Consider the following 19,036-nt stretch of genomic DNA (forward strand, 5'->3'; position numbering starts at 1 on the left):
GAAGGAAGGCAAATGCAATGTTAGCATTCATTTTGAGAGGACTAGAACATAACAGCAAGCGTGTGATGCTGAGATTTTATAAAGCATTGGTCAGCTTGCACCAGGAGTATTGTGAGAAGTTTTGGGTCCCTGATCTCTGAAAGGATGTGCTGGCATTGGTGAGGGTCCAAGGGAGGTTCACAAGATTGACTGGCTGGAGTTTAGAAGAATGAGGGGGATCTTACTATCATCAAATATTGAAAGACCTAGAATGAGTGGATCTGAAGAGGATGTTTCCTATAGTGGGGAAATTCATCACCATGAAGAGCTATGGAGGGCAAGCCATTGGGTATACTTAAGGTGGAGGTTGATAGGTTCTTTATTGGTAATGGTGGGAAGAAGGCAGGAGATTGGGGTTGAGACGGGTAATAAATCAGCTATGATTGAATGGTGGAGCAGACTTGTTGGAGTGAATGGCCTAATTCATATACATCTTATGGTCTTTTCAGGGAAGAGGTACAGGAGCCTGAAGAAACACACTCAATGGTTTAGGAACAATTTCTTTTCCTCCGCTATCAGATTTCTGAATATACCACGAACACTACCTCACTTTTTGCTCTCTTTTGCACTACTTATTTTATAAATTATATATTTCTTATTGTAATTGATAGTAATTTTTTATGTATTGCACTGTAATGCTGTTGCAAAACAACAAATTTCATGACGTACAGTATGTCAGTGGTAATTAACCCAATTCCCAATTGTGGATTCCAGTATTGTGAGGTGTCCTCGGAAAGGGTTGGGAAATTCTAAATGAGTGTTCTATTGAAGAAGGTGTCAGAGATTGAGAGGTTGAAAGGAAATTGATTTAAATAAGTCTGCATATGGGTGTTGTGGGTTATAGAATTGTATTTCTGTCTTTCAGATCTGGATCCCCTGATCTTGGGCCTGACATCCGTTCTCATCCTGATCACCGCTCTGCTGTTATTAACCATCATCCTCACCCGCCGCAGGTACACCCTTGACTGGCTGATACAGTGGAAAATGTTTCTATTTGTTTGTTGCCCATCTTAAATCTGAAGAGGTTAGACAATGTATCAGCATGTAGCTGGATTTACAGCAATACACACAAAATGTTGGAGGAACTCAGCAGGTCAGGCAGCATCTATGGAGAGGAATATGCACAGAACATGACAGCACAGTACAGGCCCTTCAGCCCACAACATTGTGCTGACCTACCCTAAGATCGATATAACTCTTCCCTCCTATATAGCCCTCCATTTTTCTATCTTCCATGTGCCTATCTAAGAGTTTTTAAACATCCATAATGCATCTGCCTCCAGCACCACCCCTGGTAACGCGTTCCACACATCCACCTCTCTCTGTATAAAGAACTCAACACTGACATCCAGGACTGGAAAGGAAGGGCGAAGAAGTCAGAATAAGAATGTTGAGGGAGAGGGAAAAATACCAGCCGGCAGATGAAAGGTGAAAACAGGTGAGAGGGAAGGTGGGCGGGTGGAATCCAATTTAAAATAATTGCATTAAGCTCGCAATGTCTTCATCACTGAGTCTTATTAGGTAGTCGTCAATCCCAGAGGATCATGGGTCTGTGCCTCTGGTGGACTGTGTCCTCTCCAGGGTGCAAGCCTGGGTGGAAAGATTTGAAGAACCGGCTGTTGCCCATGCAATGGGTTCTCTTCTCCATGTCACTGATGTAGTCCCAGGGAAGGGCAAGCGCCAATACAACCTGGCATCAGTGTCGTCACTGGGTCTAAATCCTGGAATCCCCTTCCTAGCAGTACAGAGGAAGTACTTTCACCAGAAGTGATTCTAGAATGAGGCATTCTGAAGACAATTCATTATTCTTTATTTTAGATGTTATTGAACCTATGAATCTATCAAAGATAGTGGACATTCTGTTCTGCCTTACACGATCTCACTACTCTGGTCCACATCCAGCCCTCCACAGATGATGTGGTTTGATGGTCCTTTCACAACTGTCTTGAGATAAGGAGGCTGAGGGGAAACGTAAAAGATTAGCTCATGGGTTAGTCTTGCCTCTGAGTTAGAATGTGGTTAGTTCAGGTTCGAAAGCAAATAATCTCAGCTGCTGCAGTCTTTCAGCGAATCTAGTCCCTGAAGTCACTAGGGTAACTCTCTCTATGCTCTTGGCCTGGCACTGAGGCTTAGCAGTTGGCGTAATGCTTTACAGTGCCAGAAATCAGGGTTTGATTCCCACAGCTGTCTATATAGTGTTTGTGTGTTCTCCCAGAGAGTTTCTTCCCAGTCACTGACACAGACTACGTATTTCACTGTATGTTTTGATGTCCCCTCATATGACAAATGAAGCTAATCTTTCTTTCCTACTCTTTGAGGCTTTCAGATCTGTGTTAATGTGCGATGTCGAGACGTGGACACAATGGTCCAATTTACCAGAACTGATGGTTTATAAAATCTATCAAGAATTTCTTGCTCTTGCATTCGCTACCTCTATTTAGGTAGCTCTGTGTGTGTTTTTAACCACTCTGCCACTTTCGATGCCCAAGGACTCCTTTAGAATAGCAAAGAATATGATGGAGGATCTCAGCCGCTCTAGCAGCATCTGTGGGACAGAGGGAATTGTTCTCATTTTGAGTTAAAATCCTGTACGTTCTGAAACGTCAATGATTTCTTCCCCCCACAGACCCAGTGAGTTCTTCTGGTAGTTTGTTTCTCCAAATTCTAATATCTGCAGTCCTTGGCGTACTCATTGAGAGTGTTCCACTTTGATATTGATAACAAATTTAGGGTACAGTAACTCCTCATCTCTTTTCTAAGTGGATGGCCCAGTGACGACAGTCCTTGATGAGGATGGCTTGGACCCAGATGTAGGAGAATCCGAGGCTAGGATCAAGATACGGTTTCAAACTGGATTGAAAATCTGAGCACAAAACAAACACTAGACAAAATCAAGGGTAGGCTTACGATTGAGCACCGAACCTCAGTTCAGGTGCTCCTTAAATACTCAATCCTTGGCACCCAAAACATGATTGCCAATTAGTGGAACTGTCCTGAATCTTTAAAGGGGGGTGTGCTAGCTATCCCTACTCTAGGGAGTTAGAGCGTCTAAACCTCGGAAGATGGCACAGGTGAGTGTGTGTCGTAACCGACCCTCTATTCTGAGGCTGTGCCCTCACATCCTAAACTCCCTTTCTATAGGAAACATCCTCTCCACATCTGCTCTACCTAGGACTTTCAGTATTTGGTAGGTTTCAATGAGATCCCTCTCCCCGCTGCCCCAATTCTTCTAAACTCCAGTGAGTACAGGCCCAGAGCCATCAACATTAACCATTTTATTCTTGGAATGATGCTCATGAACCTCTCCTGGACCCTCTCCAATGCCACTACATTTTTTTTTCAAAGATGAGGGACCCAAAACTTCTCACAATACTCCAAGTGCCATCTGACCAATGCCTTACTAACTCTCAGCATCTCATCTTTTCTCTTATATTCTATACCTCTCAAAATGAAGGCTAACTTTGCACTTACCATAGACTTCCCTACACTATATTCCTTGTCCATTCTCCTAATCTGTCTAAGTCCTTCTGCAGACTAGCTGTTTCCACAACACTAGCTGACCCTCCACCTATCTGCAAAATTGGCTACGAAGCCATCAGTTCCGTCATGTGAAAAGAAACAGTCCCTGTACTAACCCCTGCAAAACACCACTAGTCACCAGCAGCCAAACAGAACTGCCCCCCTTTATACCCACTCTTTGTCTCCTGCCAGTCAACCAATCTTCTATCCATACTAATAACTTTCCTGTTATACCACGGGCTCATATCTTGTTAAGCAGTTCTAAGAGGCCTTCTGAATTGCTCCCAGAAACTCCAGCCATTGCTACTCTGCTGTCATCCCTGATAGTGTCTTCTTCTAAACAACATTGGCCAGCTCCTCTCTCAAGCTTCTATAATTCCCTTTACTCCACTGTAATACTGATACATCTGACTTTATCTTCTCCCTCTTAAACTGTAGGGTGAATTCTATCATATTGTGATCACTGTCTCCTAGGTGTTCTTTTACCTTAAGCTCCCTCATCAAATCTGATTTGTTACACAACACCCAATCCAGAATTGCCTTTCCCTTAGTGGGCTCAGACACAAGCTGCTCTAATAAGCCATCTCATAGGCATTCTACAAATTCCTTTCATTGGGATCCAGCACCAACCTGATTTTCCCAATCCACCCTCATATTGAAATCCCCCTTGACCATTGTAAGAGTGCCATTCTTACCTGCTTTTTCTATCTCCCATTGTAATTTATATCCCACATCCTGGTTACTGTTTGGAGGCCTGTATTTAACACACATCCAGGTCTTTTTAACCTTGTAGTTTCTTAACTCTATCCACAAGGATTTGATGTCATCTGATCCCATGCCACCTCTTTCTAAGGATTTGATTCTATTTTTTACCAATAGAGCCATCCAACCCCCTTTGCCTACCTTGTTGACCTTCTGATACAATGTGTATCCTTGGATGTTAAGCTCCCAACGTTCAGCCAAAACTCAGTGGTACCCACAATTTCATACCTGCCAATCCCTAACGGTGCCACAATCTAATCTACTTTATTCCATGTACTACGTGCATTCAAATATAACACCTTCAGTTCTGTATTCATCACTCTTTTCAATTTTGTCCCCATGTTACACTTCAACTCAACGCAGTGGCTGCAATTTTGCCCTATCATCTGCCTGCCCTTCCTTACAGCCTCACTACACAATGCACCAACTTGTATACCAACTGCCCCGTCATCTGCCCTTTCACATCCGGTTCTCATCTCCTGCCAAATTAGTTTAAACCCTGCCCATCAGCTCTAGTTAACCTGTCTGTAAGGATATTTGTCCCCCTCAGGTTCAGGTATAACCACTCCTTTTTGTCCAAGTCATACCTTCCCCAGAGGAGATCTGAAAGCTGAAACGCTGCCCCTAGCCACTTGTTCATCTGTACTATTCTATTTCTACCCTGACGAGTATGTTGTATTGGGAGTAATCTTGGAGTACCTTGGAGTCCCACTCTTCAGCCTCTTGCCTAATTCCCTATACTCACCGCGCAGGGCCTCTTCCACCTTTCTACCTGTGTCATTGGTGCCAATGTGCACCACGACCTCTGCCTACTCACCCTCCCTCTTGAGAATCTTCTGCAGCTGCTCTGAGACATCCTGGACCTTAGCATCTGGGAGGCAACATACTATCCTGGAATCTTTTCTACAGCCACAGAAGCTCTTGTCTGTCCCCCTAAATATCAAGTCTCCTATCACTCCTATTCTGCCTGACTTCACCCATCCCCGCTGAGCCCCAGAGCAGGCCACTGTGCCACTAGCCTGGCTGCTGTTGCTGTGCCCTGATTGGTCATTTCCCAGAGATATCCAAAGAGGCATACTTATTGCTGAGGGGAATAGCCTCAGGGGAACTGCTTACTCCCCTTACTTCTGGTGGTCACCTATGTATTATCTGCAGCCTGCTCTCTGGGTGTGACCAGCTCCGTAAATGTGTCATCTTTGATGTTTTCAGCCTCCCAGATGGCCCTGAGTACATTCAGTTCCAGCTCCAGTTCCCTTGTCTTGTCAGTCAGGAGCCGAAGTTGGGTGAACTTCCTGCAGATATTGTTATCAGGGAGACTGTTAGTTACTCTGAAATCCCGCATTTCATAGGAGGAGCGTTCCACTATGTTAACTTCATCCTGCCTGCACTTGTTGTACCTCAAACTTCTTAAGCTTAAGTTATAGCCTATGTCTGTTCTCGCCCAAGCCCGACCACTCAAACACTGGCCCGCTCTAACAATGGCCACTCTACTTACACCTCACTTCTTTTTATCAGCCCCTGTCGAGTGCCAAAAAGATCATGATGATTGGCATGCATCAGACATGTAATGTTGGTGCTAGAAGGATGGCGACACTTGCGGGTTACCCCAGCTCATCCTTGGACTGTGTAGGTTGTGGATGCAAATGACACATTTCACTGTATGTTTCGATGTATATGTAACAATAAAGCTAATCATATTTTCAAAAGTAGAATTAAATATTATTGAGGAGGGAGTGTTGAACGAGCTCACAGAGACTGTGATTGTATCTTTTCACTGCTGGGTCTGCCCTTCAGGTGAGGGAGCGCACAGAAAACAGTAAAAATGTTTGATGAACTAGTGAAATGTTTACCACAGTTTAATACTCAGCAACAGTCCAATGAGATATTTATCAGGAGTGCTGAGTGTGCAGGGCCCTTAGCATTGTTGAGGATCCTTTCTGTCCATCCCACATCAGGCAGGAGGTACCATAGCATTAGGACAAGGGCTGTTAGGATGGGAAACTGCTTCTTCCCCCAGGTCATGAGACTATTGAATTTCCTGCTATCTCCCAGGTCTCATCACTTATGAAGCGCCAGTAGAATTACATAGTTTATTTTTTAACTTATGTCATAAATGCACCTTATGCTAATTGTCAGTCTTCTGTTATTATTTGCTCATTTGTTTGTGGTAATATTCCTTTATGTGTTGTGCACCTTGGTTTGCCTGAACGTTGCTACATTTGGTGGTACTTGGTATATGGCTGAATGACAGTAAACTTGAACTTGAATTTAACCAGATCCTTTTCACCTACAGGATGATAAAGGAGACAGTCTGGCCGCTGATTCCTTCCCCAGAGAACATGTTTGATGGACTTTTCACTGTACACCATGGAAATTTCCAGGTAAATGTCTTATGACCTCTGTACTGCACTGCACTGTGAATGCCTTAAACAACTTTTGATAATGTTGTTTACATTGTAAATACATGCTGGTATTTATGTATTTATGCACATTTTATTCCATATCAATACTTGTCAATTTATCTTTATATAATTCTTTATAATTATTTAAACCTTCATTCCTGCACCATCTCTTTAGCCACATATTAAACTGCATTAACTTCCTGTTTTTTTATTTCACTAACATGTGGCACAGGTTTTGATGTACATGTGATAAATCTGAATGAATCTGAGTTACACCTGGTGGCCTCTTTATTAGGCCCTCATGCTCATTAATGCAAATATCTAATCAGCCAATCACATAACAGCAACTTAATGCATAAAGGTCAAGAGGTTCTGTTGTTATTCAGACCAAACATCAGAATGGGAAGAAGTGTGATCTAAGTTACTTTGACTGTTGAATGATTGCTGGTGCCAGATGGGGTGGTATGAGTATCTCAACAATTGTTGTTCTCTAGGGATCTTCACGCACACAGTCTCTAGAGTTTACAGAGAATGGTGTGATAAACAAAATACATCCAGTTCTGTGCGCTAAAACGTCTTGCTGATGAGAGAGCTCAGAGGAGAATGGCGGGCTGGTGACACAGGTCTATCGTACTCTGTGTTAGAATCTCATAATCTTTGACAGCTCAAATAACTTCCAGTAAACAATTCCACTTGGACAGTTTCTGCTTGTAACTACAATTGTTTAACTATGACAATAAAGTTATTCATCCCCACTTCACCTTCTCCAGAGACAGTCGTGTAGCCAACTGCTTTCTTCATTGTAGGCTGAAAAGGAAGAGGAGAGAGAGACAGTCAGTCGAAAAGAGTAGTGGGAAGGGGTAGTGCAAGAACTGGCAGGGGTTAGGTAGATCCAGGAGAGGCAGTCATCTGGATCCACATGTCACCTGTCAGCTCTTGCTCCACCTCTTCCCTCTTATCTTTCCGAGTGTCTCTCTCCCTTCTTCCTTTCCAGCCCAAAATGAAGGGGCCTAACCTAAAACCTCGACTGTCCATTTCCCTTCATTGGTGCTGCCTGATGCACCGAGTTCCTCCAGCATTTTTTGTGCTGCTCCACGTTCCAGCGTCGGCAGATTCTTGGGTTTTCAGCTGACTATGTTGCTCAGTAGCACTGGCCGAGTTAGAGATTTATACAGTTCCAGTTAGATCTTCTTGCCCCCGTCCACTTTTCTCGTGGATAGCCCTCCTTTTTACAACTGCATTTTCTCTAAGACAATGTTCTACATACTGTTATCGCTTTTCCTTTGTACTGCCTCGATGCAAATGATCCGCGAGGATGACATGCTCTACACTGTACCTCAGTACATGTGAGTATATTAAACCAATTACAGTTACAACATTTGAGGTGAAGATCCTTCACGAAAACTGGAAATTGAGAAAACATTAGTTTTAAATTGCCGCACCTGACAGCATCTTTCAGGAAAGACACTTCTCTGTGGAAAAAACAACTTGCTTTGCACACCTTTGAATTTTTCCCCTCTCTACTTAAGCGCATGTACTCAAGTATTACACGCAAAATGCTTGAAGAACTCAGCAGGTCAGGCAACATCGATGGAGAGGAAATGGAAAGGAATAAGTAGTCAATGTTTCGGGCTGAGACCCTTCATCAGGAGCTGCTATTAGACATTTACCCTCCGGTATTAGACATTATGGCTCTAGGAAAAAGATGGCAGCCATGTACTCCATCTATGCCTCTCGTAATTCTATTAACTTCTATTAGGTCTCTGCTCAGCCTCTGGCCCTCTGGATAACACAACACAGGCTCATCTAGCCTCTCGTTATAACTCGTGCCCTCTCATCCTGGCACACCTCTTCTAAACCTCCACATCCTTCCTGTAACAGAGTGACCAGGTGCTGGGAGAGGAGGGAGGATGGGAGGTGAGGCTGAGCAAGGGACAGGGAAGAGGTGGAGGGGAGGGGAAAAGGAGACGGTCTGGATGATTTTCAACAGATCGATAAGAAATAGGAGCAGGAATAGGCCAATGTACCACCAGACTCAGGGACAGCTTTTACCTTGCTGTTGTAAGACTATTGAGCAGTTCCCTAGCACAATGAGAAGGACTCTTGACCTCACAACCTACCTTGTTGTGAAGTTGCACCTTACTGTTTACCTGCGCTGCTCTTTCTCTGTAACTGTTACACTTGATTCTGTAGTCTGTTATTGTTTTACCTTGTACTACCTCAATGCATTGTGTAATGATCTGATCTGCATGAACAGTATGCAAGACAAGTTTTTTCTCTGCAGCTAATAATAAAACCAATTTACCGATTTGTTTGCAGGAATGGCTTGGGCGAGGCAATGTACAGATCTGGTGGAATGTCCAGCTCTTTGGCACTGATGAACCATCTACAGCCCTGGAGATCTTGTCCGAGATAAACACCTTCCCACCAAGCTTTCTGAGGAACAAGCACCAGGAGATCTTCCCAGAAGATCGGAGATTCCTGATGAGCGGATCAGGTACCTTCAAGCCCCAGCAGGAATGGGTGCCGCTGGACGAGAGCGAGTCACCTGAACACTTGCAGCTTGAAGCCCACGCCAGGGAGGCCTATGTTGTCCTGAATCAGAATTCGTTGCTCAATAACGACTTCCTTTCCGGCACTTATAATGTGACTCACAGCAGCAGCGACGTTTCGGAGGAAGAAATGCCTTTACAGTTGCTCTTCTGGGGTCCTGAAATGAAGCGACATAGCAAGGCTTCACCTGGAGAGGGGCAGGAAAACGTTCTGTCACGTGACTCGATTTCGCAGCATTCCTCACAGTCTAGTGGGATTGAGTGTGAAAGCCCAGCATCATTTGGAGCTTTTGACTATGCCAAATGTGACCCAGCCGGGCACCTGCTGTACCCATCATCTTCAGAGGCTGTGCTAGAAAACACACACCATCCATACCTTCTAATGCTGGATTCTGGCATCTCTGCTGACTTCAGCCTAACAAACTTCCCATCACTTGTTAGTAAATCTGATGAAGGACTTTACACAAATCTATGCAAAAGGGAGGACCTCCATGAGAACTTTCCCGTCTCAAGACACCTCCATATAGAAGCTTGAGCGATTTCGGTTGTCCATCAAGGAAGGTTCCTGTACTTGGGGAAAAGAAGGCTGAACTGATGTTAACAACAGGAATTCTGCAGATGCTGGAAATTCAAGCAACATACATCAAAGTTGCTGGTGAACGCAGCAGGCCAAGCAGCATCTATAGGAAGAGGCGCAGTCGACGTTTCAGGCCGAGACCCTTCGTCAGGACTAACTGATGTTGTTGGTACTGAAGGCTTTATTGTGCAAATTGCATCACAGACTTCATTTGTACCGTTGGGGTGAAGCAGACTAGTCAAAGTTGTTGTGCAGAGTTAACAAGTCAAATGGAGCTCACAAAGGAACATCTACAACTATGAGCAACAGAGGCATCTGCTCAGAACCTGCACCTTCCCAAGATAATGCCAAAGAAACGGGCTACTCAACACTAGTCAGTTCACCAGTTTGGAGATGATAGCAAGGCAGACTGAGCAATATTGATTGTGGAGAAATAGTTCTTCAGGTATTTCCTATAATGGGGAAGTCGAGAACCTAAGGGCACAGCCTCAGAATAGAAGGACATTCCTTTAAAACAGAGATGACAAGTCGTTTCTTTAACCAAAGAGTGGAGAATCTGTGGAATTAATTGCCGCAGATGGCTGTGGAGGCCAAATCATTGGCTTTATGTAAATCGGAAGCTGATAGGTTCTTGATTAGTCATTGCATCAAAGGTTATGGGGAGAAGGTAGGAGAATGGGGTTGAAGGGGAAAATAAAACTAGGATGGAATGGTGGAGTAGACTTGATGGGCCAAATGACTAAATTCTGTCCCGATGTCTTATGGTCTTATGTGTTTGATTCCATGAGGAATTTGAAGGTGATTGGTGGGCTGTTGAGGGTCTTGGTTGAACCTCAGGGGAAAGAACACGAGCCGTAGATTTGGAACGAACACTTCCAGGGACAAATCCCATCTCTTAAACACCAGTATTCATGATTGATCCCTTGGAACTTAGGATGTTCTTTCAGATAAGTAAGTGGACGAGTTCACTTTTATAATGTTTAAAGAGAGCTAAGCTTTATTTATCACACGTACATCAAAAGATACAGTGAAATGTATCACTTGCGTCAAATCATGGACTGTGGTGGGTAGGCCACAAGTGTCACCATGCTTCTGGCACTGACATCGCGTGCTCACAACACACTAACCCTAACCTGTAGGTCTTTGGAATGTGGGAGAAAACCAGAATAAACCCACGTGGTCACAGAGAGAACATACAAACTCCTGACAGACAACGGCAGAAATCAAATCCCAACCTTACAGGCAGCGCTGTAATAGTGTTAGGCAAACTGCTATGCTACCGTGCTGCACTACAAACACAAAGAGCAAGATGGCAGAGATATTGATACCTGTCAGAGTCTTGAGGTACGAGAGGGCTAAAGCTGGAAGGGGTTCAACTGTTAGGCGACTTTAGATCAATGACATGAAACTATTCAATCTGCTTATATGAGGCGCCTCAAAGAAGAAAGATTACTCAGTGATTATGTGAAAGGAGTAAGGTTGCCATGACACCCCACACCAAGAAAATCACCAGATTTCATAGAACATTACGGCACAGTATAGGCCTTTCGTCACACGATGGTGTGTTGACCTTTTAACCTACTCTAAGATCATTCTAACCCTTTCTAACATCCATGTGCCTATCTAAAAGTTCCTCAAATACCTCTAATGTATCTGTCTCTACCACCACTCCTGGCAGGGCATTCAATGCACTCACAATAGTGTAGTGGTTAGCATAACAATCCACAGTAAAGGCAACCCGGGTTCATTTCCTGCCACTATCTGCAAGGAGTTCGTAAGTTCTCCCCATGACTGCGTGGGTTTTCCTCCCATATTCCAAAGATGTAATGGTTGATAGATTAATTGGTCATTGTAAATTGTCCTGTGATTAGGCTAGGATTAAATCGGGGGATTCTGGTTTAAAGGGCCGGTAAAACAAAATAGACCTGTTCGACTAGTTTTCCAAGACAGGGATTCCCCATAGGAAAGCCCTACAGTAGAACATGATGAATTAACTCTCCCTGACAAAGGGGGCCAATTACCTGAACGAGCATCAAAATGGTAAGACCATGAGTCTTGTGACCTCGGAGATCCAGATCAGAACGTGGGAGTAGGCCATCAAACCCACAATTTTTGGGCAGTCTGCTGTTACACCAGAAACCTTGATCAGGAATACCTGCAGGGACAAGTAAAGGACAGACAGATAGAGGAGGAGAATTGGGAGGGAAACTGAAAAATAGCAAGGATAGAAGTAGCCTCTAATGGCTTTATCAAGTTTGTCGTTTTCATACATAGCAGACAAATGCCATGAAAGGTAACCTTTTGCAGCTACAGCAGAATACGTTACAAGATGACGAGAAACCACTGTTAACATAAACTGAAATAAAATAAATTATAGATAACTTTCTTCTGACGAAGATGAATATTCAGAATCAGAAACAGAATCACGTTTATTATCACTGACATAAGTGAAATTTGTTGTTTTGCAGCAGCAATGCTCCGTTCATACGACTTAGCATCCGTCTTACTTCAGCAAATTAGTGCAATTGGAGAGGGTGTTGCTTTCTCCTCAGAACTGACTTCCTACCAAAGTGGCAGGAGCTCTGTTCAACACTGAACACTGGAGTTTAACAACTCTATGACCATTCTGCACAAAAATGGATATTTTTGTCCTAATTGTGTTCCTTCTTGTAAAACATTAACGTTTACCATGTTTTTTCTTGTAAATGCTGCTTATATGATGCTATGTGCCTGTGATACTGCTCCATGTGTCCCATTGCACTTGTGCACATTATTCCAAATGAGTCGAAAGTCGAGTTTAAAAACGCAAACACAAGGAAATCCGCAGATTGCTGGAAATTCAAGCAACACACACAAAAAGTGCTGGTGAAAGTGGAGTTTATTGTCATACGCACAAGTATGTGTGTGCATAGGTGCAATTTAAAAACTAGCAGCAGCATCACAGGCACACAGTGCCTGAGACACAACATTCACAAGAAAGACATAAATTATGCAAAATTATACGAGAAAGACGAGAACAAAAAAAAAAGTCCATTGTAGTGCAAAGTGATCACTGCGTTGCTATAGTAACAGATTAGGATTGTGTAAATCGGTTCAAGAACTGAATGGTTGAAGGGAAGTAGCTGTTCTTGAACCTGGTGGTGTGGGATGACACTCCTGTAGCTCCTGCCTGATGGTAGAAGATGGCATAGCCTGGATAATAAGGAGTTTTGATTATGAATATTGCCTTCTTGACGCAGCAGTGGCTGTTGTTACTACTGATGGTGGAGAAGGATATGCCTGTGCTGTGTCCACTACTCTCTGCAACTTCTTACGTCCTTGAACATTCGAATGGCTGTATCAGACTATCATGAAAACCAGTCAGGATACTTTCAACAGGCCATCTGAGAGGTTTGCTAGATTAATTGGTGACAGGCCAAACCTCCTAAAGCTTCCAAGAAGGTAAAGATGTTGGCATACATCTGTATGCTGGCCCAGGGCATTTGTATAGCACTGTGCCCGGTCTCTAGCTTGGCATGCTGATGGAATAATCTAGGGAACTTTAACTGTGTTTCATGTTTCACAGTACCTCACAGACATCTGCAGGAAAAAGTTCCTCCAGAGGGGAAAATGAAGGGCCAAGGTTTCAGGCAGAGGAGTTGGCACAGGATCAATGTATTCATGTAGCAATAAACAACATTTTATTATCTGTAGGGTGGGGGTGGAAGTGGGTGAGCACATTCTGTCCTTCTTGCTAAACACTGTGAGATAGCAGAGAACGCAACACTACCACAAATCCAGGAGCAGATGCTTTGGTGAGGTACTCTTCAACCTGATTTAAATGACATTATATTTCCCATCCATCAGTGATAGTCATTTGATCTGAAGTGCACATTACTGTAAAATATAATTACTGATCAATATGAATATTTTATTTTTACAGAATGTATTTTGTTAGCTTGCTAAAATGTTGTGAATATTTTTTTCAGCTGTTGTCTGAGCCTTATTTTGGGCAGCTATTTTTTTATATAAATAAACAGATTGATTTATTTTATACCTTTGTCATTTTTTAAATCCACAAGTTGCATTTTCCTCATCTTAAAAAAAAATTATTGATCAGTAATGTTGGCCCCAGGATGTCAGCAGCTAGTTTATTTCATTGTGTGTTCATTAATTTAGTGATCTAGCACAGTAACAGACCCTTCTAGCCCAGCAAGCCCACGCCACCCAATTGCATGCACGTGACCAATTAACCGACTAATCTGTACATTTTTGGGATGTGGGAGGGAACTGGAGCACATGGAGGAAGCCGGCAGAGTCACGGGGAGAACGTACAGACAGTGGCGGGAATTGAACGTGGGTCACCGGCACTGTGACAGCATCACGCTCACTGCAGGTTGAATGGATAGCAAAACATTGCGGGCCGAAGGTCTTGTACTGTTCCATATTCTAAGTTCACAGACTTGTTTATTTTTTGTAAGTAACTACAACACTGGAGAAAGATGATATATTAGTAGGGGTCACATTTGGGTGTGCACTCAGATGCAACCAGGCGCAAAGGCTTGATAAGTTTATCTCCTCCCAGCCAGCCATGCGAAGGCCCAAGATGTTTACCAACCCCAGACTTTCGCACTAACTTGTCCCATAGTTGACGCACTTAGGGAAACATGTTACTGTGATAAGATTAAAGGCCCCCCGCTTCCACTGGCAAAGTGGCGGGAAAGAGCCTTGCTTTTAGAGCAATGAAAAACACCAACCTTCTCTGCGAGTTTTTGCCCAGTAGAAAAACCAAAGGATATTTTCAAAACTCCCCAAGGAGTTGGCTGTGGTGCCAGAACACCACAGAATGCCTGCAACACCAGAGGTAATCAGTTCCCACTTTAAAATGGTAGGTCATTCGTAGAACTTGGTCAGGAAAACTGTGTGTACCAGTGTTTTTCCTTTGGCACACAACAGTTTGCTACTGTAGATGGAGATAAGGCACTAGAAAAGAAGATCAGTTCTGATGTAGGGCCTCGAGCCAAAACATCAGCCTCTTCTGTCCTCACAGATGTTGCCGGGATGTGAGCGCCATGTTATAGGGAGAGGTTGAGCAGGCTAGGGTTTAGTCCTTTTCTGTGCAGGAGACTGAATTCATAGAAGTGTACAAAACCATGAGGGGAACAGATAGGATCAGCCTTCTTTTCTGAAGCTAAAGCTAGAGGTGATACATATAAAAGTCAAAGTAAATGTATTATTAATCTATGTACATGTACTATCCTGACATTCATTTTCTTGCCGGCGTTTACAGAAAAATAGATAAATTCAATAGAATTCATGAAAAATTATACATAAACAAAGACTGACAAACAACTAATGTGCAAAAGAGGACGAATCGTGCAAATAATAAAAAAATACACTTAGTGGTCTCTTATTAGTTACATCTGTATAACTGCTCATTAATGCAAATATCTAATCAGCCAATCATGTGGCAGCAACTCAATGTATGCAGATATAAGACCATAAGATATAGGAGTAGAATTAGCTATTGAGTCTGCTCCACTGTTTTTTTCATGGCTAATCCATTTTTCCTCTCAGCCCCATTCTCCTGCCTTCTCCCTGTATCCCTTCATGCCCCGATCAATCAAGAATCTATCAACTTTTGCCTTAAATACACATAAAGAGTTGGCCTCCACAGCTGCCTGTGGCAAAGAATTCCACAGATTCATCACTCTCTGGCTTAAGAAATTCCTTTTCATCTCTGTTCTAAAAGGACGCCCCTCTATTCTGAGGCTGTGTCCTCTGGTCTTCGACTCTCCCATCATAGGAACCATTCTCTCTACAATCACTCTATCAAAGCTGATCACTATTCGATAGGTTTCAAGGAGGTCACTCCTCATTTTTCTGAACTCTAGTGAATACAGGCCCAGAGCCATCAAATACTCTTCACATACCAAGCCATTCAATCCTGAAATCATTTTTGCGAACCCTCTCCAGTTTCAGCACATCCTTTCTAAGGGTCCCAAACCTGCTCACAATACTCCAAGTGAGGCCACACCAGTGCTTTTAAAGTCTCAGCATTACATCCTTGCTTTTATATTCTAGTCCTCTTGAAATAAATGCTAACATTGCATTTGCCTTCCTCACCACAGACTCAACCTGCAAATTAGCTTTCAGGGAATTCTGCCTAAGGACTCCCAAATCCCTTTACACCTCAGTTTTTGTATTTGCTCTCCATTTAGAAAACAATCAATCCTTTCATTTCTTCTACCAAAGAGCATGACCATACACTTCTTGACACTATACCATCTGCCATTTTTTGTCTATTCTCCTAATCTAAGTTCTTCTGTAGCCTCTCTACTTCCTCAAAACTACCTGCCCCTCCACCCATCTTCATATCATCTGCAAACTTTGCAACAAAGCCATCAATTCCATCATCCAAATCACTTACATATAACATAAAAAGAATCAATCCCAACACAGACCCGTGGAACACCACTAGTCACCGGCAGCCAGTCAGAAAAGCCTCCCTATATCCCCACTCTTTGCCTCCTGCCAATCAACCACTGCTTTATCCATGCTAGATTCATTCCTGTAATACCATGGACTCACAGCTTGTGAAACAGCCTCATGTGTGGCACCTTGTTAAAGCCCTTCTGAAAATCCAGACACAACATCAACTGATTCTCCTTTGTTCATCCTGCTTGTTATCTCTTCAAACTATTTCAATAGATTTGTTGGGCAAGGTTTTCCCTTGAAGAAATCTTGTTGACTTCGGCCTACTTATCATGAGCCTCTAAGTACCCTGAGACCTCATCTTTAAAAATCAACTCCAATATCTTCCCAGCCACTGAGGTCAAACTAATTGGTCGAGAGTTTCCTTTCTTTTGTCTCACTCCCTTCTTCAAGAGTGGAATGGGATTTGAAATTATCCTGTCTTCCAGAACCAAGCGATTCTTTAAAGATCATTACTATGCCTCCACAATCTCTTCAGCCACCTCTTTCAGAACTCTGAAGTGTACACCATCTGGTCCAGGTGACTTATCTACCTTCAGACCTTTCAGTTTCCCAAGAACCTTCTCTCTAGTTATGGTAATTTCACACACTTCATGCCCCCCGACATCTAGAACTTCCAACATACTGTGAGAGACTTCCACAATGAACACTGATGCAAAATACTTAATCAGTTCATCTTCTATTTCATTGTCCCCTATTACTACCTCTCCAGTATCATTTTCCAGCAGTCTGATATTCACTCTCACCTCTCTTTTACACTTTATGTATCTGAAGAAACTTTGATATCCTCCTTAATATTATTGGCTGGTTTACTTTCATATTCCATCTTTACATTCTTAATTACTTTTTTAGTTCCCTTCTGTTCGTTTTTAAAAGTTACCCAATCCTTTAAATTCCCAATGATTTTTGCTCTATTATATGTCCTCTCTTTGGATTTTATGTTGGCTTTGATTTCTCTTGGTAGCCACGGTTGTGTCATCTTTCCCTTAGAATACTTCTTCCTCTTTGGGATGTATATAACCTACGCCTTCTGAATTGCTTCCAGAAATTCCAGCCTTTGCTGCTCTGCCATCATCCCTGCCAGTGTTCTTTTCCCAATTATTTCTGGCCAATTCCTCTCTCATGCCTCTGTAATTCCTTTTGTTCCACTGTAATACTGATATGCCTGTCTTTAGCTTCTCTTTCTCAAATTTCAGGGTGTATTCGATCATATGGTCATTTACTCCTTAGGGTTCTTTTACCTTAAGTTCTCTAATCAATTCTGGTTCATTGCACAACACCCAATCCAGAATAGCTGATCATCTAGTGGGCTCAACCATGAGCTGCTCTAAAAAGCCATCTTGTAGGCACTCCAGAAGTTCTCCCTCCTATCATCGAACACCAATCTGATTTTCCCAATATATCTGCACATTGACATCCCCCGTGACTATTGTAACTTTGCTCTTTTGGCATGCAGTTTCTATCTCCCACTGTAATTTGTAGATTTGATATGTCAACAAATACACTCAAAAACTTCTATAGATATACTGTGGAGAGCATTCTGACAGGCTGCATTACAGTCTGGTATGGGGGGGGGGGGTTGCTACTGCACAGGACCGAAGGAAGCTGCAGAGGGTTGTAAACGTAGTCAGCTCTATCTTGGGTACTAGCCTACAAAGTACCCAGGACATCTTCAGGGAGCAGTGTCTCAGAAAAGCAATGTCCATTATTAAGGACCTCCAGCACCCAGACATGCCCTTTTCTCATTGTTACAATCAGGAAGGAGGTGCAGAAGCCTGAAGGCACACATTCAGCGATTCAGGAACAGCTTCTTCCCCTCTGCCATCCAATTTCAAAATGGTCATTGAACCCATGAACACTATCCCACTTTTTTAATACCTTGTGACCTTATGTCCCCTCATTTGGTTTCATTTTTTACCAACAGAGAGAGCAACACCACCTCCTCTGCCTTCCAGCCTGTCCCTTCGATACTATGTGTATCCTTGGACATTAAGCTCTCAGCTATAATCTTTCAGCCGTGAATCCATGATACCTACAATATCAAACCCACCAATCTGCAACTGTGCTGCAAGTTCATCTACCTCATTCCGTGTACTGCACGCATTCAAATACAACACCGTCAGTCTGTATTCACCCTTCTCGATTTTGTCCATCTTTTATGTTGTAACTCATCCTGTTGACTGCAATTTTGCCCTTTCAGCAGCCTCTCCTCACTACACATTGTCTCTGTTTGTAAACCAGCTACCTCATCTTCAGCCCCATTATCGACCTTTCCTACAATACTTCTTCCATTTAAATAAAGGCAGATCCGGACACTCGTCACACCATGCTCAACCTTTTGATTCCTAACTTTGTCTGAGGTCTTACCAACATCTGCTTCCACAACCTTTCCACTAATTGTTCTGGCAATCTGGTTCCCATCCCCCTGCAACTCAAGTTTGAAGCCCACCGTGCGGCATTTTAACAAATCTTCTCATAACTGTGTGGGTTTCCTCTGGGTGCTCCAGTTTCCTCCCACATTCCACAGACATACAGGTTAGGTTTAGTAAGTTGTGGGCATGCTACTTTGGTGTCCCCAGCACTTATTCAGACTGTGAGGTTTGTTGATGCAAAATGACACATGTCATTGTATGTTTCTACGTGCATGTGACAAATAAAGCTAATCTTTAATTGGTGAGCCAGAATCAACTGTCGTAGTTTTTGTGTGGTCA

General features: G+C 43.1%; 1 protein-coding gene across 1 annotated transcript in view; it reads left to right on the plus strand.

Moving 5' to 3' along the window:
* epor (erythropoietin receptor) overlaps window positions 1-13,891 on the plus strand; it is a 32,661-nt gene extending 18,770 nt beyond the window's left edge. The window contains exons 6-8 of the mRNA XM_063035993.1: window positions 905-992; window positions 6,614-6,701; window positions 9,042-13,891. Coding sequence (XP_062892063.1) covers window positions 905-992; window positions 6,614-6,701; window positions 9,042-9,809 — 944 coding nt within the window. The 3' untranslated portion in view covers window positions 9,810-13,891. The remainder of the gene's footprint in view (window positions 1-904; window positions 993-6,613; window positions 6,702-9,041) is intronic.
* The last annotated feature ends 5,145 nt before the right edge of the window (window positions 13,892-19,036 follow it).

This window comes from Mobula hypostoma, chromosome 29 (genome assembly GCF_963921235.1).
Source record: "Mobula hypostoma chromosome 29, sMobHyp1.1, whole genome shotgun sequence".
In the NCBI taxonomy this organism is placed as follows: Eukaryota; Metazoa; Chordata; class Chondrichthyes; order Myliobatiformes; family Myliobatidae; genus Mobula; species Mobula hypostoma.